The sequence below is a fragment of the Aegilops tauschii genome, chromosome 6, assembly GCF_002575655.3.
Source record: "Aegilops tauschii subsp. strangulata cultivar AL8/78 chromosome 6, Aet v6.0, whole genome shotgun sequence".
NCBI classification, from domain to species: domain Eukaryota; kingdom Viridiplantae; phylum Streptophyta; class Magnoliopsida; order Poales; family Poaceae; genus Aegilops; species Aegilops tauschii.
Genome location: NC_053040.3, coordinates 348445902 through 348468872, shown reverse-complemented (window position 1 = coordinate 348468872; position 22971 = coordinate 348445902). Strand labels below are relative to the sequence as shown.

The following is a 22971-nucleotide window of genomic DNA, read 5'->3' as shown; positions in this document are numbered from 1 at the left end:
ATTGATTGCATGTGATGTTTATCCTTTATGCATCTTAATTTGCTTAGTTCGGCGGTAGCATTATAAGATGATCTCTCACTAAATTTCAAGGTACAAGTGTTCTCCCTGAGTATGCACCGTTGCGACAGTTCGTCGTGCCGAGACACCACGTGATGATCAGGTGTGATAAGCTCTACGTTCACATACAACGGGTGCAAGCCAGTTTTGCACATGCAGAATACTCGGGTTAAACTTGACGAGCCTAGCATATGCAGATATGGCCTCGGAACACTGAGACCGAAAGGTCGAGCATGAATCATATAGTAGATATGATAGTGATGTTCACCATTGAAAACTACTCCATCACACGTGATGATCGGACATGGTTTAGTTGATTTGGATCACGTGATCACTTAGATTATTAGAGGGATGTCTATCTAAGTGGGAGTTCTTAAGTAATATGATTAAATTGAACTTTAATTTATCATGAACTTAGTCCTGATAGTATTTGCATATCTATGTTGTAGATCAATTGCTCGCGTATAGCTTCCCCGTTTTATTTATGATATGTTCCCAGAGAAAACTAAGTTGAAAGTTGATAGTAGCAATGATGCAAACTAGGTCCGTGATCTGAGGATTATCCTCATTGCTGCACAGAAGAATTATGTCCTTGATGCACCGCTAAGTGACAGACCTGTTGCAGGAGCAGATGCAGACGTTATGAACGTTTGACAAGATCGGTATGATGACTAGTTGATAGTTTAGTGCACCATGCTTTACGGCTTAGTACCGGGACATCAAAAACGTTTTGAACGCCATGGAGCATATAAAATGTTCCAAGAGCTGAAATTGGTATTTCAGACTCATGCCCGAGTCGAGAGGTATGAGACCTCTGACAAGTACTTTGCCTACAAGATGGAGGAGAATAGCTCAACCAGTGAGCATGTGCTCAGAATGTCTGAGTGTTACAATCGCTTGAATCAAGTGGGAGTTAATCTTTCAGATAAGATAGTGATTGACAGAGTTCTCTAGTCACTACAACCAAGTTATTGGAACTTTGTGATGAACTATAATATGCAAGGGATGACGAAAACGATTCCCGAGCTCTTCGTGATGTTGAAATCGACGAAGGTAGAAATCAAGAAAAGCATCAAATGTTGATGGTTGACAAGACCACTAGTTTCAAGTAAAAGGGCAAGGGAAAGAAAGGGAACTTCAAGAAGAATGGCAAGCAAGTTGCCACTCCCATGAAGAAGCCCAAAGCTAGACCCAAGCCTGAAACTGAGTGCTTCTACTGCGAAGTAAATGGTCACTGGAAGCGGAACTGCCCCAAATACTTGGCGGATAAGAAGGATGGCAAAGTGAACAAAAGTATATATGATATACATGTTATTGATGTGTACTTTACTAGTGTTTATAGTAGCCCCTGGGTATTTGATACTGGTTCAGTTGCTATGATTAGTAACTCAAAACATGAGTTACAAAATGAACAAAGACTAGTTGAGGGCAAGGTGATGATGTGTGTTGGAAGTGATTCCAAGGTTGATAAGATCACCATCGCACACTCCCTTTACCTTCGAGATTAGTGTTGAACCTAAAATAAATGTTGTTTGGTGTTTGTGTTGAGCATAATATGATTGGATCATGTTTATTACAATACGGTTATTCATTTAAGTCAAAGAATAATTGTTATTCTGTTTACATGAATAAAACCTTCTGTGGTCATACACCCAAGGTGAATGGTTTATTGAATCTCGATCGTAGTGATACACATATTCATAATATTGATGCCAAAAGATGCAAAGTTCATAATGATAGTGCAACATATTTGTGGCACTGCCATTTAGGTCATATTGGTGTAAAGCGCATGAAGAAACTCCATGCTGATGGGCTTTTGGAATCACTTGATTATGAATCACTTGATGCTTGTGAACCATGCCTCATGGGCAAAATGACTAAGACTCCGTTCTCTGAAACAATGGAGCGAGCAACTGACTTATTGGAAATAATACATACTGATGTATGCGATCCGATGAGTGTTGAGGCTCGCAGCGGGTATCATTATTTTCTGACCTTCACAGATGATTTGCGAAGGTATGGGAATATCTACTTGATGAAACATAAGTCTGAAACATTTGAAAAGTTCAAAGAATTTCACAGTGAAGTGGAAAATCATCGTAACAAGAAAATAAAGTTTCTATGATCTGATCGCGGAGACGAATATTTGAGTTACGAGTTTGGTCTTCATTTTAAATGATGTGGAATAGTTTCGCCACCTGGAACACCACAACATAATGGTGTGTCCGAACGTCATAACCGTACTTCATTAGATATGGTGCGATCTATGATGTCTCTTACTGATTTATCACTATCGTTTTGGGGTTATGCATTAGAGACAGCTACATTCACGTTAAATAGGGCACCATCTAAATCCATTGAGACGACACTGTATGAACTATGGTTTGGCAAGAAACCTAAGCTATCGTTTCTTAAAGTTTGGGGTTGCGATGCTTATGTGAAAAAGTTTCAACCTGATAAGCTCAAACCCAAATCGGAGAAGTGTGTCTTCATAGGATACCCAAAAGAAACTATTGGGTACACCTTCTATCACAGATCCGAAGGCAAGATCTTTGTTGCTAAGAGTGGATCCTTTCTAGAGAATGAGTTTCTCTCGAAAGAAGTGAGTGGGAGGAAAGTAGAACTTGGTGAGGTAATTGTACCTTCTCTCGAATTGGAAAGTAGCACATCACAGAAATCAGTTCTAGTGATTCCTACACCAATCAGTGAGGAAGCTAATGATGATGATCATGAAACTTCAGATCAAGTTACTACTGAAGCTCGTAGGTCAAGCAGAGTAAGATCTGCACCAGAGTGGTATGTAATCCTGTTCTGGAGGTCATGTTACTTGACCATGACAAACCTACGAACTATGAGGAAGCGATGATGAGCCCAGATTCCGCGAAATGGCTTGAGGCCATTAAATCTGAGATAGGATCCATGTCTGAGAACAAAGTGTGGACTTTGGTGGACTTGCCCGATGATCGGCAAGCCATTGAGAATAAATGGATCTTCAAAGGAAGATGGATGCTGATAGTAGTGTTACTATCTACAAAGCTCGACTTGTCGAAAAGGGTTTTTGACAAATTCAAGATGTTGACTACGATGAGATTTTCTCACTCGTAGCGATGCTTAAGTCTGTCTGAATCATGTTAGCAATTGCCACATTTTATGAAATCTGGCAAAAGGATGTCAAAACTACATTCCTTAATGGATTTCTTAAAGAAGAGTTGTATATGATGAAACAATAAGGTTTTGTCAATCCTAAAGGTGCTAACAAAGTGTGCAAGCTCCAGCGATCCATCTATGGACTGGTGCAAGCATCTCGGAGTTGAAATATACGCTTTGATGAGTTGATCAAAGCATATAGTTTTATACAGACTTGCGATGAAGCCTGTATTTACAAGAAAGTGAGTGGGAGCACTACAGCCTTTCTCATAAGTATATGTGAATGACATATTGTTGATCGGAAATGATGTAGAATTTTCTGGAAAGCATAAAGGAGTGTTTGAAAGGAGTTTTTCAATGACAGACCTCGGTGAAGCTGCTTATATATTGGGCACCAAGATCTATAGAGATAGATCAAGACACTTAATTGGACTTTCACAAAGTACATACCTTGACAAAGATTTTGAAGTAAGTTCAAAATGGAACAGTCAAAGAAAGATCTTGCCTATGTTGCAAAGGTGTGAAGTTGAGTAAGACTCAAAACCCGACCATGGCAGGAAATAGAAAGAGAATGAAAAGTCATTCCCTATGCCCCAGTCATAGGTTCTATAAAGTATGCTATGTTGTGTACCAGACCTATTGTGTACGTCACCATGAGTTTGGCAAGAGGGTACAATAGTGATCCAGGAGTGGATCACTGAACAACGGTCAAAATTATCCTTAGTGGAATAAGGAAATCTTTCTCGGCTATGGAGGTGACAAAGAGTTCGTCGTAAAGAGTTACGTCGATGCAAGCTTTGACAAAAATTTGGATGACTCTAAGTCTCGATCTAGATACATATTGAAAGTGGGAGCAATTAACTAGAGTAGCTCCGTGCAGAGCATTGTAGACATAGAAAATTTGCAAAATACATACGGCTCTGAATGTGGCAGATCCATTGTCTAAAATTCTCTCACAAGAAAAACATGATCACTCTTTGGGTGTTAATCACATAGTGATGTGAACTAGATTATTCACTCTAGTAAACCTTTTGGGTATTAGTCACATGGAGATGTGAACTAATCACATAAAGATGTGAACTATTGGTGTGAAATCACATGATGATGTGAACTAGATTATTGACTCCAGAGCAAGTGTGAGACTGAAGGAAATATGCCCTAAAGGCAATAATAAAGTTGTTATTTATATTTCCTTATATCATGATAAATGTTTATTATTCATCCTAGAATTGTATTAACCGGAAACTTAGTACATGTGTGAATACATAGACAAACAGAGTGTCCCTAGTATGCCTCTACTTGACTAGCTCATATCAAAGATGGTTAAGTTTCCTAGCCATAGACATGTGTTGTCATTTGATGAACGGGATCACATCATTAGAGAATGATGTGATGGACAAGACTCATACGTTAGCTTAGCATAATGATCGTTTAGTTTTATTGTTATTGCTTTCTTCATGACTTATACATGTTCCTCAGACTATGAGATTATGCAACTCCCAAATACCGGAGGAACACTTAGTGTGCTATCAAACGTCACAACGTAACTGGGTGATTATAAAGATGCTCTACAGGTGTCTCTGATGGTGTTTGTTGAGTTGGCATAGATCAAGATTAGGATTTGTCACTCCGTGTATCGGAGAGGTATCTCTGGGCCCTCTCGGTAATGCACATCACTATAAGCCTTGCAAGCAATGTGACTAATGAGTTAGTTACGGGATGATGAATTACGGAATGAGTAAAGAGACTTGCCGGTAACGAGATTGAACTAGGTATTGAGATACCGACGATCGAATCTCAGGCAAGTAACACACCGATGACAAAGGGAACAACGTATGTTGTTATGCGGTTTGACCGATAAAAATCTTCGTAGAATATGTAGGAACCAATATGAGCATCCAGGTTCCGCTATTGGTTATTGATCGGAGATGAGTCTCGATCATGTCTACATAGTTCTTGAACCCATAGGGTCCGCACGCTTAACGTTCGATGATGATCGGTATTATGAGTTTATGTGTTTTGATGTACTGAAGGTTGTTCGCAGTCCCGGATGTGATCACAGACATGACGAGGAGTCTCGAAATGGTCGAGACATAAAGATCGATATATTGGAAAGCTATGTTTGGACATCGGAATGGTTCCGGGTGAGTTCGGGCATTTACCGGAGTACCGGGGGGTTACCGGAACCCCCCGGGGAGTTATTGGGCCTTAATGGGCCATAGTGGAGAGAGAGAGGGACGGCCAGGGCAGGCCGCGCGCCCCCTCCCCCTTGGGTCCGAATTGGACTAGGGAAGGGGGGCGGCGCCCCCCTTTCCTTCTTCCTCTCTCCTCTTTCCCTCTTCTCCTACTCCAACTAGGGAAAGATGGAATCCTACTCCCACCGGGAGTAGGACTCCCCCCCTTGGGTGCGCCATGAGAGGGCCGGCCCTCCCCCTCCTGCACTCTTTTATATACGGGGGAGGGGGCACCCCATAGACACCCAAGTTGATTGTTTAGCCGTGTGTGGTGCCCCCCTCCACAGATTTCCACCTCGGTCATATCATTGCAGTGCTTAGGCGAAGCCCTGCGCCGGTAGCTTCATCATCACCGTCACCACACCGTCGTGCTGACGAAGCTCTCCCTCGACCTCAACTAGATCTAGAGTTCGTGGGACATCACCGAGCTGAACGTGTGCAGATCGCGGAGGTGCCGTACCTTCGGTGCTAGGATCAGACGGATCGTGAAAACGTACGACTACATCAACCGTGTTGTCATAATGCTTCCGCTTTCGGTCTATGAGGGTACGTGGACAACACTCGCCCCTCTCGTTGCTATGCATCACCTAGATGGATCTTGTGTGTGCGTAGATTTTTTTTTGAAATTACTGTGTTCCCCTACAGTATCAAGCATGGTTTGATCATTATGAGAAAGCCGAGCATAAAAGTTCTGGATAATAATTTCTCTTGAGAGCTCATGATTGGGGAATGAATATAACATTGACTTGAGCCTCCCCCAAGCCACAGAGATACTTTCTCCTTCACGAGGCCAAAAATTATATATATAATTCCGATCACGATGAACTAGATGCATAGGATAATTTTTTTGGTGGAACTCCAATTTCAAACTATTCCAATTCCAAGATCCAATATCATCGCATAGCCTATACAATGCCAATGCTTTTCCCTTCAGAGATAAAGGGAAAACCTTTTTCATAACTTCATCCCTGGGTAGACCTGCAGGCTCGAACAATCCACAAATTTGTTCTACATATATCAAGTGCATATCAGGATGTTCGGTTCCATATCCTGCATAAGGATTAGCTAGCAGTTGTTCTATCATACCCGAAGGAATTTCTTATTCAATATTTTCAGTAGGTGCAGTAGGTTGAGGGGTAGCTAATTGTGGTTCCGGTCGAGGTGAAGATACCCCGAACAAACCCCCTAAAAGGATTGTTTTCCATAGTAACAAGTGACAATAAATTTCAGCACACTATATAAATGTTTCCTTACCAAATTCCACTTACCAAAGGCACTTCACTCCCCGGCAACGGTGCCAGAAAATAGTCTTGATGACCCACATGTATAGGGGATCAATTGTAACTCTTTTTGATAAGTAAGAGTGTCGAACCCAACGAGGAGCAGAAGGAAATGACAAGTGGTTTTCAGCAAGGTAATGTCTGCAAGTGCTGAAATTGTAAGTAGCGGAGTAGTTTGATAGAAAGATAATTTGTAACGAGCAAGTAACAATAATAGTAACAAAAGTGCAGCAAGGTAGCCCAATCCTTTTGAGGCAAAGGACAGGCCAAAACGGTCTCATTATAAGCAAAGTGTTCTTGAGGGTACACGAGAATTTCATCTAGTCACTTTGATCATGTTGGTTTAATTCGTGTTCGGTACTTTGATAATTTGATATGTGGGTGGACCGGTGCTTAGGTGTTGTTCTTACTTGAAAAAACCTCCTACTTATGATTAACTGTAACATCCCAAATTTTCAATTTGGAATGTTATACATTAGATCATCATTGCATAGCATATTTTATTGCATTTTGGCAAATCCTCGAAATCCTAAGCAACTCAAGGAACCTCGGAGAGAGTTGGGGATTTTCTCGGTTTTCATATTTAATTTTTATCAAATAATGAAACGAGGATTTTTGGTTTTAATTATTTTTCACTCCGAAAAATATTTCATATTAAAATATATGAGAGGAGAAAATATGAATTCTCCAAAATAATTGAAATATTGGAGGAAAAATATTAAAATCAAATTTTGATTTTATTCAGATTTTATTGCAATTTTATTTGCATTAGAAAAATTGCACGTTTTCAAAACTGCATTTTAGGGTCAAGAAAATGTTCATCTCGTTCTAATTATTTTAATTAGACGGTGAAAACTTATTCTGGCATTTTTAGATTTTTATTTATTTATTTAGTTTCTGCAGAATTATTTAAAAAAAATCCCGCGCACCGACTGGGCCGAAGCCCAGCCGAGCCAGGTCGGCCCATCCCCGTCGTCGTCTCCCACCTGGAGACCGAAGCCGCACCGCCGCCCGAGTCCGGGAGGACCACGCCGCCCCGCCGCCTTACCCCTCCCCCAAGCCACCTCCCCCCACCTATATAAACCGCCGCCGCCACCCCGTTCCCCGCCACCCAGACCGGAGCCGCCGCCGCGCGAAGCCCCGACCGAGCCGCCGGAGAAGCTCGACGCCGCCGCCGCGGGAAGCCGCCGCCCCGACGCCGAACCCCGCCGCCCGACGCCCCGTCGACCCCGCCGCCTCACCCGCCCCTCGCCGCCCTCACCCGAAGCCCGCCGGAGCCCCGCCCGACCCCGCCGGAATCCCGCCGGACCGAGGTAGCCGCCGCGCCGGTTTTCGCCGGACAACCAATTCGGTTTATTTTGAAACCCTAGGTTTTTTTTTATAGATCGGTTCATTGTTTTCGGTTTAGTTAGTTAGTGAACGTTCGCCGGTCCGTTCGTTTTAACGAACGTGTTCACCGTTTAGTTGCTGTTAACGAACGTCCGTTCGATTAACTGTTCGTCGGATTTTCCGCGATTTTTCCCGATCGCGATTTCTGATCTGTTTTTCGTTTTAGTTTAACTTTTCGCTCGTTTATCGGAATCAGGCGATTCAAGCGCCTAGAGTTTCGCCTCGAAATTCTCTTTCCGTTTAACCAACTCAAACAAGTTTTTGCTACTGTAAAATTTGACCTAGATCCAGATTAGTAAATGAAGCTTGTTTCTTTCGCCGTTTGACTTTCGTTGCTTCGTTTGATTTGATTCTTTTTGCAAACCGGAGTTCTTAAGTTGAACTTTTCGGTTAGATCTTTTATTTGAGTTTTACTTGTGCATTAGTTGAGTGCTTACTGTATGCTTGTTTGTTTGCGATAGAGTACCCGGAGTGCGCCGCTTGCTACTTCGAATCTCTAGGTTTCACGGATCATCAGCAAGGCAAGTAACACTTTGATCATACTTCTTTTACTACCCAGTTTTATTGCATTAGATCAACCCTCAAACATTGCATGATTAGGATCTAATTAAATTGTGGGTTCTGGGAAGTAGATGAGGTAGTACCTATTGCCCTGTTTATTATCAAACCCTTGGGAGTTACTTCTACGTTTGCTTATATCGTTATGCTATGCTAGTAGACGTGGATTGGGTTTGAGTGTTACCATGACAGATGTGAGATTGTTAATTAATGGTTAAACTTAAGGTGGCAACTAAAACACACATCTGGGTGGATTGAGGTACTTGGGTATTCCAGGATTGCCTGTTTTTCTTTGAACCGCCACCCAGGCTCAAAGGGATCATGAGATTATTCATGCTAGAAACTTCCGTGTGCAGCCACAAGCTATTATGGGCTCTAGCATAGTTGAGTAGGTCGTGTGAACTCTTACAGTGGTAGACTAGCATATGTAGGCGATGTAGGTGGTACTGTCTACCCATTCGTAAGGTGCAAACACTTCTGAAAGACTGTGTCTCGGTCATCCGTTTCTCAAACACCATGTAGTGCGAGAAATCTAACGGAGGAGATCGAGTCTTGTGGGGAAAAGTGCACAAACCTCTGCAGAGTGTATAAACTAATCATGGTTAGCCGTGTCCCCGGTTATGGACACCTTGAGTATCTAGTATCTGGATTATCATGTGAATCTCATCATGTTACTTTAATTATTTTTGTTGGGTTTTGATGATGATACTTAATTGGGATTGAGAATGCTGTCAGCCATTCTCAATGTTTAACAACCACCATGATAGTTAAATAAAATTTATTCCTTTGCAGTAGGGAAAATTTGGCTTTTTGCAAAGCTGTAACCATAGAGCCTTCTACCAGCCATATATGCATGTAGTATAGCATTATTCTGTTCATTACTCTCTATGTGTTACATTGCCAGCATATTCCATGTGCTGACCCGTTTTCGGGCTGCAACGTTTCATGTTGCAGACTTTTCAGACAACGAGTAAGGTGCCTTAGGTCGTGGTCTTATACTCAGTGATGACGTTGGAGTTGATGGACTCACATATCTTCCAAGTCTTCCGCTGTTATCGTTTTAGATGGCCTTAAGCCATATTTGTCATACTTACTTCTCTCTTGAGATACTCGACGTAATAAGTGTGTGATTGCTACTCTGTTATAAATCCTCCAAGTACTGTGCGTGTCAGCATTACTGATCCAGTGATGACACTGGTGCACGGTAGATCAGACTGTTTGAGGTCTGGTCGCTACAAAGGTGGTATCAGAGCACACGCTGACTGTAGGACACGACCACTAAGCTTAAACCCTAGAACACTACTCTCTTTTCATTTCTGACTCCTCTCCATTTTCTACTCTTTTAGGAATGGCGGATGCAAGGAAGAAGTTCATGCAACCAGATGAAGATACACCTTTTGGACGACACTTGAAGGAAGTCACTAAGTACCTGAACATCGGAATACCAACCTTCACCGGGACCTACAACGCCACACTACCAGAAGAAGAGCGCTGGAAGATTCAAGTTCAAGTTCCAGGAAGGACATTTACGCCAGTCATTGAGCCTATAGAGTTTTCCTTTGATGCACCAACCTGGAGTTTAGGGAAGAGCATGGCAGCCCACATCACTATGGGACGCATTGGAGAAGTCTACCACAGGGAGCTTAAGGATACTATTTATCAGATTTGTGAACGCCGAGATGAGCAATGGGAGATGATCAGCACCAAGAAGGGTGGATCAATTGCAGCTTTCATCCAGGAGCAAAACCAACACATTCGTCGCCAGGAGAACCAGATGTGCGCAGACATGATAGATCTGAAGAAGGCATTGACCAAGATCACGGAGTTGGAGGAAGAACTCAAGGCTACACGCGAGGATTATATGGAGGAAATCGTCGCACTGGTGGAGAAGAATGATGACCTGATAAAGAAGATCGGAGTATTCATGGGAGACCCAGCACCAGGAGGAGAAGATGATGATTGCACTTGCCCGGATAACTACATCATCATCGACGACACTGACTCGGACCCCAGTGAAGATGATTTTGTTGATGAAGCTGGAGCAGATATCATGGAGTCTTCGACCGAACAAAATTTCTAGTAGACCACCATAATCAGTAGTAGTATTCCCCCATGTATATAGTATATTCCGAGCACTTTGTAACGATAGTTAGATCGATTGTATGCCTTGTTTGAATTGATTGAGTGATATTGATTGTGTTTGTCTCATGAGCATATGGGCAGTGTTTTCTCTCTAGACCTCATTCTATTCTAAATTCTCATCTTTTCTAAACCTATCAGATGCCTCCGAGATGCGACACCGGATTTTTTTCCCACCGGAGATCACTCAGTTGATTCAGCAGCAGAATGCCCGCAAAAGATTTGGAGGAGATTAAGAAGCAGATTAAGGAGTTACTGGATAAAGGCTATATTCGCCCAAGTTCTTCACCTTGGGGATCGCCAGTGCTTCTAGTGGATAAGAAGGATGGATCGTTAAGGATGGTTGTTGATTATGGAGGACTGAATGAAGTGACCATCAAGAACAAGTACCCACTGCCGATGATCAATGATTTGTTTGACCGATTGCAAGGAGCTAAGGTATTTTCCAAGATCGATCTGCGATCGGGATACCATCAGTTGAAGATTCGAGAGCAGGATATACCTAAGACGGCTTTTACCACCAGGTATGGGCTATATGAGTATACCGTTATGTCATTTGGTCTGACTAACGCCCCTGCCTATTTCATGAACCTGATGAACAAAGTGTTTATGGATTTTTTGGATAAGTTCGTCGTAGTGTTCATTGATGACATTTTGGTCTACTCAAAGAACGAAGAGGAGCATAAGGAGCATTTGTGTTTGGTACTTGAGAAGCTCAGAGAACATCAGTTATACGCCAAGTTCAACAAATGTGAGTTTTGGCTGAAGGAAGTTGGATTCCTCGGACACGTTATATCCGGAGAAGGAATAGCAGTAGACCCCACCAAAGTTGACACAGTAACAAGCTGGGAATCACCCACATCAGTTGGAGAAATCCGGAGTTTTCTTGGACTCGCAGGATACTACCGAAGATTCATTGAGAATTTCTCAAAGATTGCAAAACCCATGACGGAGCTGTTGAAGAAAGATACCAGGTTCAATTGGACTGAGGAATGTGAAGCTAGTTTTCAGGAATTGAAGAAACGTTGGGTTACATCACCAGTGTTGATTTTGCCAGATCAGCGCAAGGATTATGAAGTTTACTGCGACGCTTCACGTCGAGGACTTGGAGCAGTGCTGATGCACGAAGGAAGAGTTGTTTCATATGCCTCACGACAGCTTAAGCCCCATGAGCTGAATTACGCTACGCACGATTTGGAGTTAGCAGCCGTAGTACATGCGCTAAAGACATTGAGACATTTTCTCATCGGAAACCACTGTGAGGTGTACACGGATCACAAGAGTTTGAAATACATCTTCACACAGAAGGAGTTGAATCTCAGGCAAAGGAGATGGTTGGAGCTCATAAAGGATTATGATATGAGATTGCATTATCACCCCGGAAAGGCTAACGTAGTAGCAGACGCGTTGAGCCGCAAGAGCCATGTCAACACACTCATGACCGGAGAGTTACCGAAAGAATTAGCCGAGGATCTTCGCGAGCTATGTTTGGAGATAGTTCCGAGAGGCTATGTAGCAGCATTAGAAATTCAGTCTACTCTGATGGATAAGATCAGGGAAGCTCAGAAGACTGACAAGGAGATTGCCAAGATAAAGGAGAACATGAGCAAAGGAAAGGCCAAGGGATTTCGTGAGGACGAGCACGATACCTTATGGTTTGAGGACCGCGTTTATGTGCCTAACGACCCCGAGATTAGGAAGTTGATTCTGCAAGAGGCCCATGATTCACCGTATTCGATTCACCCAGGAAATACCAAGATGTATTTGGATTTGAAGGATACTTTCTGGTCGACCGGAATGAAGAAAGATTTTGCGGAATATGTAGCAGTTTGTGATGTATGTCAGAGAGTGAAGGCAGAGCATCAGAAGCCAGCAGGACTGTTACAACCATTGCCGATACCCGAATGGAAGTGGGACAAGTTAGGAAGGGATTTTATCACTGGATTGCCAAGGACTTGTTCAGGCTATGACTCAATATGGGTTGTAGTCGATCGCTTAACGAAAGTAGCTCATTTCATCCCAGTGAAGACCACTTACAGCAGTGCTAAGTTGGCAAAGATATACATGACCAGGATCGTATGTCTGCATGGAGTTCCGAGGACCATTGTATCAGATAGAGGAACCCAGTTTACTTCAAAGTTTTGGAATCAGTTACATGAAACTTTGGGTACCAGGCTAGAGTTCAGTACAGCCTTTCACCCACAGACAGACGGACAGACCGAGAGAGTCAATCAGATTTTGGAAGATATGCTGAGAGCTTGTGCGCTAGATTATGGATCTAGTTGGGACAACAATTTGCCGTATGCAGAGTTTTCTTACAACAACAGTTATCAATCCAGTTTAAAGATGGCCCCTTTCGAAGCTTTGTACGAAAGGAGGTGTAGAACACCATTGTTATGGGACGAAGTTGGAGACCGCCAGTTGTTTGGACTAGATTTGATTAAAGAGTCTGAACGGAAGGTGAAGTTGATTCGCGATAGACTCAAGGTAGCCCAATCCAGGCAGAAGAGCTATGCGGATTCTAAACGCAAGGAGACAGTTTACGAAGTCAGAGACAGAGTTTACCTACGAGTATCACCACTTCGAGGAGTGAAGCGCTTTGGTGTTAAGGGAAAGTTAGCGCCACATTTTGTAGGACCATACAAAGTTTTGGAGCGTATGGGAGAAGTTGCTTACAAGCTGGAATTGCCTGAAGGATTGTCAGGAGTTCATGATGTATTTCACGTATCCCAGTTGAAGAAGTGCCACACAGAGATGGCTGAGATACCACTGAGAGATACGGTGCCATTGGAAGCGATTCAGCTGGATAGTGACTTGACCTATGAGGAGAAACCAGTTAAGATTCTTGAGTATGCCAGCCGAGTCACCCGCAGCAAGGTTATCAAGTTTTGCAAAGTTCAGTGGAGTCACCATACCGAGGACAAAGCCACCTGGGAGCGAGAGGAAGATCTACGGAAAGACCACTCTCACCTATTTTCTAGCCAACCCGAATCTCGAGGGCGAGATTCCTCTTAAGGGGGTAGGTTTGTAACATCCCAAATTTTCAATTTGGAATGTTATACATTAGATCATCATTGCATAGCATATTTTATTGCATTTTGGCAAATCCTCGAAATCCTAAGCAACTCAAGGACCCTCGGAGAGAGTTGGGGATTTTCCCAGTTTTCATATTTGATTTTTATCAAATAATGAAACGAGGATTTTTGTTTTAATTATTTTTCACTCCAAAAAATATTTCATATTAAAATATATGAGAGGAGAAAATATGACTTCTTCAAAATAATTGAAATATTGGAGGAAAATATTAAAATCAAATTTTGATTTTATTCGGATTTTATTGCAATTTTATTTGCATTAGAAAAATTGCACGTTTTCAAAACTGCATTTTAGGGTCAAGAAAATGTTCATCTCGTTCTAATTATTTTAATTAGACGGTGAAATTTTATTCTGGCATTTTTAGATTTTTATTTATTTTTTCTAGGATTTTTTTTAGTTTCGGCGGAATTATTTAAAAAAAATCCCGCGCGCCGACTGGGCCGAAGCCCAGCCGAGCCAGGCCGGCCCATCCCCGTCGTCGTCCCCCACCTGGAGACCGAAGCCGCGCCGCTGCCCGAGTCCGGGAGGACCACGCCGCCCCGCCGCCTTACTCCTCCCCCAAGCCACCTCCCCCCCTTCCCACCTATATAAACCGCCGCCGCCGCCACGTTCCCCGCCACCCCTACCGGAGCCGCCCCCGCTCGAAGCCCCGACCGAGCCGCCGGAGAAGCTCAACGCCGCCGCCGCGGGAAGCCGCCGCCCCGACGCCGAACCCCACCGCCCGACGCCCCGCCGCCTCACCCGCCCCTCGCCGCCCTCACCCGAAGCCCGCCGGAGCCCCGCCCGACCCCGCCGGAATCCTGCCGGACCGAGGTAGCCGCCGCGCCGGTTTTCGCCGGAAAACCGATTCGGTTTATTTTGAAACCCTAGGTTTATTTCTTTTATAGATCGGTTTATTTTTTCGGTTTAGTTAGTTAGTGAACGTTCGCCGGTCTGTTCGTTTTAACGAACGTGTTCATCGTTTAGTTGCTGTTAACGAACGTCCGTTCGATTAACTATTCGTCAGTTTTTTTTCGTCGGATTTTCCGCGATTTTTCCCGATCGCGATTTCCGATTTGTTTTTCGTTTTAGTTTAACTTTTCGCTCGTTTATCGGAATCAGGCGATTCAAGCGCCTAAATTTTCGTCTCGAAATTCTCTTTCCGTTTAACCAACTCAAACAAGTTTTTGCTACTGTAAAATTTGACCTAGATCCAGATTAGTAAACGAAGCTTGTTTCTTTCGCCGTTTGACTTTCGTTGCTTCGTTTGATTTGATTCTTTTTGCAAACCGGAGTTCTTAAGTTGAACTTTCTGGTTAGATCTTTTATTTGAGTTTTACTTGTGCATTAGTTGAGTGCTTACTGTATGCTTGTTTGTTTGCGATAGAGTACCCGGAGTGCGCCGCTTGCTACTTCGAATCTCTAGGTTTCACGAATCATCAGCAAGTCAAGTAACACTTTGATCATACTTCTTTTACTACCCAGTTTTATTGCATTAGATCAACCCTCAAACATTGCATGATTAGGATCTAATTAAATTGTGGGTTCTGGGAAGTAGATGAGGTAGTACCTATTGCCCTGTTTATTATCAAACCCTTGGGAGTTACTTCTACGTTTGCTTATATCGTTATGCTATGCTAGTGGACGTGGATTGGGTTTGAGTGTTACCATGACAGATGTGAGATTGTTAATTAATGGTTAAACTTAAGGTGGCAACTAAAACACACATCTGGGTGGATTGAGGTACCTGGGTATTCCAGGATTGCCTGTTTTTCTTTGAACCGCCACCCAGGTTCAAAGGGATCATGAGATTATTCATGTTAGAAACTTCCGTGTGCAGCCACAAGCTATTATGGGCTCTAGCATAGTTGAGTAGGTCGTGTGAACTCTTACAGTGGTAGACTAGCATATGTAGGGGATGTAGGTGGTACTGTCTACCCATTCGTATGGTGCAAACACTTCTGAAAGACTGTGTCTCGGTCATCTGTTTCTCAAACACCATGTAGTGCGAGAAATCTAACGGAGGAGATCGAGTCTTGTGGGGAAAAGTGCACAAACCTCTGCAGAGTGTATAAACTAATCATGGTTAGCCGTGTCCCCCGGTTATGGACACCTTGAGTATCTAGTATCTGGATTATCATGTGAATCTCATCATGTTACTTTAATTATTTTTGTTGGGTTTTGATGATGATACTTAATTGGGATTGAGAATGCTGTCAACCATTCTCAATGTTTAACAACCACCATGATAGTTAAATAAAATTTATTCCTTTGCAGTAGGGAAAATTTGGCTTTTCGCAAGACTGTAACCATAGAGCCTTCTACCAGCCATATATGCATGTAGTATAGCATTATTCTGTTCATTACTCTCTATGTGTTACATTGCCAGCATATTCCATGTGATGACCCGTTTTCGGGCTGCAACGTTTCATGTTGCAGACTTTTCAGACGACGAGTAAGGTGCCTTAGGTCGTGGTCTTATACTCAGTGATGCCGTTGGAGTTGATGGACTCACTTATCTTCCAAGTCTTCCGCTGTTATCGTTTTAGATGGCCTTAAGCCATATTTGTCATACTTACTTCTCTCTTGAGATACTCGATGTAATAAGTGTGTGATTGCTACTCTGTTATAAATCCTCCAAGTACTATGCGTGTCAGCATTACTGATCCAGGGATGACACTGGTGCACGATAGATCAGACTATTTGAGGTCTGGTCGCTACATTAACCCTCCCGCAAGCATCCGCAACTACGAGAAAAGTATTAAGAATAAATTCTAACCATAACATTAAACTTTTGGATCCAATCGGTCCCTTACGGAGTAGCGCATAAACTGGGGTTTAAGCTTCTATCACTCCACAATGCATTCCCTTAGGCCCAAATATGGTGAAGTGTCATGTAGTCGATGTTCACATGACACCACTAAGGGAATCACAACATACATACTATCAAAATATCGAACACATACCAAGTTCACATGATTATTTGCAACATGATTTCTCCCGTGACCTCAAGAACAAAAGTAACTACTCACAAATGATAATCATGCTCAAGATCAGAGGGGTATTAAATAGCATAATGGATCTGAGCATATAATCTTCCACCAAATAAACCATATAGTAATCAACTACAAGATGTAATCAACACTACTAGTCACCCACAAGCACCAATCTATAGTTCCGGTAACAAGATTGAACACTAGAGATGAACTAGGGTTTGAGATGAGATGGTGTTGTTGAAGATGTTGATGGAGATTGCCCTTCCCAAGATGGGAGAGTTGTTGGTGATGATGATGACGATGATTTCCACCTCCGGGAGGGAAGTTCCCCCGGCGAAATCGCTACGCCGGTGGGCAAAAGTGCTCCTGCCCAAGTTCCTCCTCGAGACGGTGGCGCTCCATCCCGAAAGTCTTCTCCTTATTTTTCTAGGTCAAAATGACCTATATACCAGAAGATGGGCACCGGAGGTGGGCCTGGGTGAGCACAACCCACCAGGGTGCGCCTGGGCTCCCTCGCACGCCCAGGTGGGTTGTGCCCACCTGGTGGGCCCCCTCTGGTAGTTATTTGCTCCAATATTCCTTAAATATTCCATAAAAAATTTCCGTGAAGTTTCAGCTTATTTGGAGTTGTGGAGAATAGGTAGCCTGACATAGTTTTTCGAGGTCCAAATTTCCAGCTGCCGGAATTCTCCCTCTTTGTGTATACCTTGCATATTATGAGAGAAAAGGCATTAGAATTACTCCAAAAAGCATTATTATGGATAAAAACATCATAAATAACAGTAAGAAAACATGATGCAAAATGGACGTATCAATGAGCCAGCAAGACATAAGGCGACTCATCCTATTTGAAAACTTTGGGTTTTCAGCTAAGTGTTGGGACAGAAACAAGTTTCTATTGAAACATTTGCAGTCACAGATCTACAAAAGCATTGGAAAATAAACATTTATCAAAACCTAGAGCACACAGTGGAAGCAATAGCAGGTCCATTGACAAGATTGAATGGCAATGTGAGTTTCCTAGATGCTAGAATGGTATTGCAATCGCCACCGCAGTGTTTCTATGAGTAGCACAAAACAAACTAAATATATCCCAAATTATGGCGATGAACCGCAAAGAACACTGATGAACTACAACGAGATGCGAGGAACAATGGGGTATTTCTACAGATCTAAAAGAGGAGATCAAACATACCTTGATGCAGTGGGTGTTTCGAGGGAGTTCTTGAGCAACTTCGACGACGACGTGCGCGAAGCAGAGAACACAGACGACGTCGTCGGAGGGCTTGCAGTCGCGCGGTGGCGGAGCTTTGGTTGCGGAAGACCGGGGCGCAAGGAATAAGGCGACTGGAGGGGTGAAGAGGTAAAAGTGGAAAAAGAACCCCTACGGGTATATTTATAAGGAAAAAGAGAAGGAGAATAGGTAGGCGCAAAAATAGAGGAGGCACTATAACTTTTCGAGTAAGGGATGCCTCGATTTTCGGGTTTGGCAGATATACATAAAAGATTCGCTATGATGTCACGCTTGAGCTCGTGAAAATCTGGAAGATGACGTTATACTTTCAAATAGATAGAAAATGACAAGTGTGAGAGTATCATAAGCCGGAACCTATAACCCGACCACGATGCAGATTCAAAAGGAAGATGACCCGGAATTATTATCGATCCGAAGATTGACATGAATAAATTCAAGTCAATCTAAAGGCTAATGTTGGGGATATGACCCCATGGTATAACCCGCACGTTTACATATATTTCATCCGATTGATTCAAAGAGTAGTTGAAATATATGTAGGCATTGTTCAATGGCCGCCTTCTGCACGCGTATCCGCGGACAGGTCTCCTGTCCGTGGACGGATGCAGGGAAAGTTTGCAGGTCGCCGTTGAAGATGCCCTTATAATCAAAACTTTTTTTCTTTGACCCAGACCATCTCTGCCGCTCTGCCCATCGCTGCAACCAAACGCAACTCCATAGTACCCGATCGTATCCTGGGCTGCGCTATCCATGCCTCCACCAAAGCAAGGTTAAATTGACCACCACGCCTACCGCATGGTGTGTAGATTACTCCCTCCGTCCGAAAATACTTGTCGCAGAGATGAATGTATTTAGACGTGTTTAAGTTCTAGAAACAACTATTTTATCCATTTCTCCGACAAGTATTTCCGGACGAGGGAGTATTACGCAGCTCACTTTGGCAAGTGGAGATTATTACGCAGCTCACTTAGGCAAGTGGAGATCCCTCCCTTTGCCATCCCGATGAGCGGCACAGCCGGACATAGAGAAGATACGCGCGAAGAATATACCTCCGGCAGTGGCGGAGCCAACTCAGCCGGTGAGCCGGGGCAAAGTACACGACGCTCCTGCCTGCTGGTTGTTTGCCCCTGCAAAATGATGCTTGGCTCTCCATTAACTGCTAGTGGTCAAAGGAGAATGCATGGCATAGCCCGGGCAGCTGCCCCGGCTAGCCGGGAGGTGGCTCCGCCAATGCCTCCGGGGCTCCCGGCAGTTCGATGAGCGGGCTGCCGGACATGGGGAAGACAAAGGGAACAACCGGGACGGCCATAGAGTAGTGTAGTGTATTCGTGTCGTGAGAATGAAGCTTCGTGCGACCGTACGTGCACATATTTTTACCATTTTAGTTAAAATATGTCTAAAGTGAAAATGTTTTCGTCCGGTTTATATGAAATCCGCTGTGTTTACATGTATTTCATCCGGTTGATTCAAAGACTAGTTGAAATATATGCGAGTATTATTCGATGGCCGCCTTCTGCACCCGTATCCGCGGACGGATGCAGGGAAAGTTTGCAGGTTGTCATTGGAGATGCCCTTATAGTCAAAACATATTTTTTTTCTTTGACCCAGAGCGCACTGCCCACCGCTGCAACCAAACGCACCTTTGATAGTATCCGATCATGGGCTGCGCTATCCATGCCTCCGGCAAAGCAACGTGAAATTGACCACCACGCCTACCGCATGGTGTGTAGATTATTATGCAGCTCACTTGAGCAAGTGGAGATTATTACGCAGCTCAGTTAGGCAAGTGGAGATCCCTCAAAAAAAAAAACTTAGGCAAGTGGAGAAGAAAATAAATCGGGTGGTAGGTGATCTGACCCACCGCCAAATAATGGGGTTGGTGAGGTGAAGTGCTTCACCAACGACCGCAGCACAGGTTGTGCAGTCCGACGCTCCCACCAGCCACACGCACGACCTTGCAGCGGCCCCCGCCGCTATATAAGGCGCAGCCGGGATCTTGGTACAACGCCGTGCATACATTCCGCCTCTTCCCTCCCTCGGTTCATCGGCCTCCCGATCGAGCAGTAGAAGCAGCGCAAGGTTAGCCTCCCCGCCCCACGCCCTGTTCATGTTTCGATCTTCCATGTTTAATTCATCATTTTTCTTCATCATACGTGGGTGGCGTAATTACTAGTACAGTACTAGATTTATCGTGATGCGAAGAACATGCTAGTTAGTAGTTATGAGTTGGCAGTAGCACGTCCTGAACATGGAGAATATTAGTCTGTCATCGGCGGCAGTCCCCAAGAGAGGCGAAAGGGGGGGACCGCGTCTTCCTCGTTCGCCGACGGCGAGGCGGGGGGTCATCTCTCCTCCGCTTGTCCCTCCGGCGACGGTGGGAGGAACCCTGGGTCCTCTGCGCCGGTGTGTAGAGAGTAGGATTAGGTGTGTGGGTCTCGCTGTCCAGCCGGCGGCGCTACGTCCAATAAGTGTGCTGCGGCTCCTCGTCGGAGCGGCGAGCTTTGTGTATCCGGTTCCGGGCGTAGTCGACTTCGCTATTGATCTTTTGTTCCTCCGGCTGCGTGGTCCTCACGGCGGTTGTTGGCTCTTGGGCTCCTGTGTGGCCGGGTGGATGTGTACGGGGAGTCGCCGGCTGGTGCTGCTTCTGATGGAGACGGCGGTGGCGGCTTCTGTTCTGGCGCAGGTTTGATTAGTCGTCGGCAGGCGGCTCCGGTGTTTCTCCTCGACGTGGTCGACCGGGCACTTCGATGTGCTACAGTGAGATGTGTCCCGCCGCGGGCGGCGGGTCTTCGGCCCGAAGCTCTCGCCGCTCCTTCCTCCGATGGCGGCTTAGACGGCGGCAGATGCAGGATGGTTGACCAGTCAACCCCCTCAGGGACATATTTGTTATTTTTCTTGTTTTGGGGTGTTTTTTTTTTGCTGCTCTGGCTTATTTCCAGGCTGTGAGGCGTGTGCTGTATATTGGTCATGAGAGCGTCCATATTCTCTGTACTTGGGACAATACCGTGATTTTAGTTGCCTTTTCTGACTAATGAAAAAATACACGGAGTAATTTCTCGTTGGAGTTTCATTCTAATCGTCGGAATTTCTTCTATTTGCAGAGCACCGCTAGCACTAAAGAAATGGCGGCCGAGACGTTCCTCTTCACGTCCGAGTCTGTGAACGAGGGCCATCCCGACAAGCTCTGTGACCAGGTCTCCGACGCCGTCTTGGATGCCTGCTTGGCCCAGGATGCCGACAGCAAGGTCGCCTGCGAGACCGTCACCAAGACCAACATGGTCATGGTCTTGGGCGAGATCACCACCAAGGCCACCGTCGACTATGAGAAGATCGTGCGCGACACCTGCCGCAACATCGGTTTCATCTCTGATGACGTTGGTCTCGACGCCGACCGTTGCAAGGTGCTCGTCAACATCGAGCAGCAGTCCCCTGACATTGCCCAGGGTGTTCACGGACACTTCACCAAGCGTCCTGAAGAGGTTGGCGCCGGTGACCAGGGCATCATGTTCGGCTATGCCACCGACGAGACCCCTGAGCTGATGCCCCTCAGCCACGTGCTTGCCACCAAGCTCGGAGCTCGCCTCACCGAGGTCCGCAAGAATGGCACCTGCGCCTGGGTCAGGCCTGACGGAAAGACCCAGGTCACAGTCGAGTACCTAAACGAGGATGGTGCCATGGTACCTGTTCGTGTGCACACCGTCCTCATCTCCACCCAGCACGACGAGACCGTCACCAACGACGAGATTGCTGCGGACCTCAAGGAGCATGTCATCAAGCCGGTGATCCCCGCAAAGTACCTCGATGAGAACACCATCTTCCACCTGAACCCGTCTGGCCGCTTCGTCATCGGCGGCCCCCATGGTGACGCCGGTCTCACCGGCCGCAAGATCATCATCGACACCTATGGTGGCTGGGGAGCCCACGGCGGCGGTGCCTTCTCTGGCAAGGACCCAACCAAGGTCGACCGCAGTGGCGCCTACATTGCCAGGCAGGCCGCCAAGAGCATCATCGCCAGCGGCCTCGCACGCCGCTGCATTGTGCAGATCTCATACGCCATCGGTGTGCCTGAGCCTTTGTCTGTGTTCGTCGACTCCTACGGCACCGGCAAGATCCCCGACAGGGAGATCCTCAAGCTCGTGAAGGAGAACTTTGACTTCAGGCCCGGGATGATCAGCATCAACCTGGACTTGAAGAAAGGTGGAAACAGGTTCATCAAGACCGCTGCTTACGGTCACTTTGGCCGTGATGATGCCGACTTCACCTGGGAGGTGGTGAAGCCCCTCAAGTTCGACAAGGCATCTGCCTAAGAGCATGGCATTCTCTTGGTCTGCCGCCTCTCAAGTTCGTCAAGACGGGATCATGTTGCTCCTGGGAAGTGGGAAGAAGCATTAGACATTGAAGCGACGCTCTACACTGGTCTTGTTGTATGGTAGTCAGTGCTAAGTTTCTTAATGTCATTTCATATATTTATCCTTTCCATTTTGAGTCGCTGAAACTGCTGAGTGATGTGCAGTTTGCTCTGTTAGTCGCTCTGTCACTTTCACTTTTCATATTCTTTGTTGTGTAGTTCCTCATACTGCTCTTTCTTCCTGAGTCTCGGAAAGAATAATAAAGAGCCATGTGTAATTCTATTGCTATGTTCTCCCAAAATTGTCATTATTTTAAGCAGTACTAATTGTGTTATGACCGGTTTAGCTTATAATCGGTGGAGGTCCACCGGTCAATAGTTAGCGGCTTGGCTCATAAGTTATCTTAGGTTAATTCTTATGCAAGTTATCTAGGTTATAAATATAGGTTGTAAGACTTTTTTTAAAATTAAGCAATAAGAATATTATTATCCC

At 44.8% G+C, this 22971-nt stretch overlaps 1 protein-coding gene across 1 annotated transcript; it reads left to right on the top strand.

Moving 5' to 3' along the window:
- The first annotated feature begins 19736 nt into the window (after nucleotides 1-19736).
- On the top strand, nucleotides 19737-22761 carry LOC109764583 (S-adenosylmethionine synthase 3). Its single transcript, XM_020323389.4, has 2 exons — nucleotides 19737-20209; nucleotides 21232-22761. Exon 2 carries the CDS (start codon nucleotides 21253-21255, stop codon nucleotides 22435-22437), a length of 1185 nt encoding a protein of 394 aa, XP_020178978.1. The 5' UTR covers nucleotides 19737-20209; nucleotides 21232-21252; the 3' UTR covers nucleotides 22438-22761.
- The last annotated feature ends 210 nt before the right edge of the window (nucleotides 22762-22971 follow it).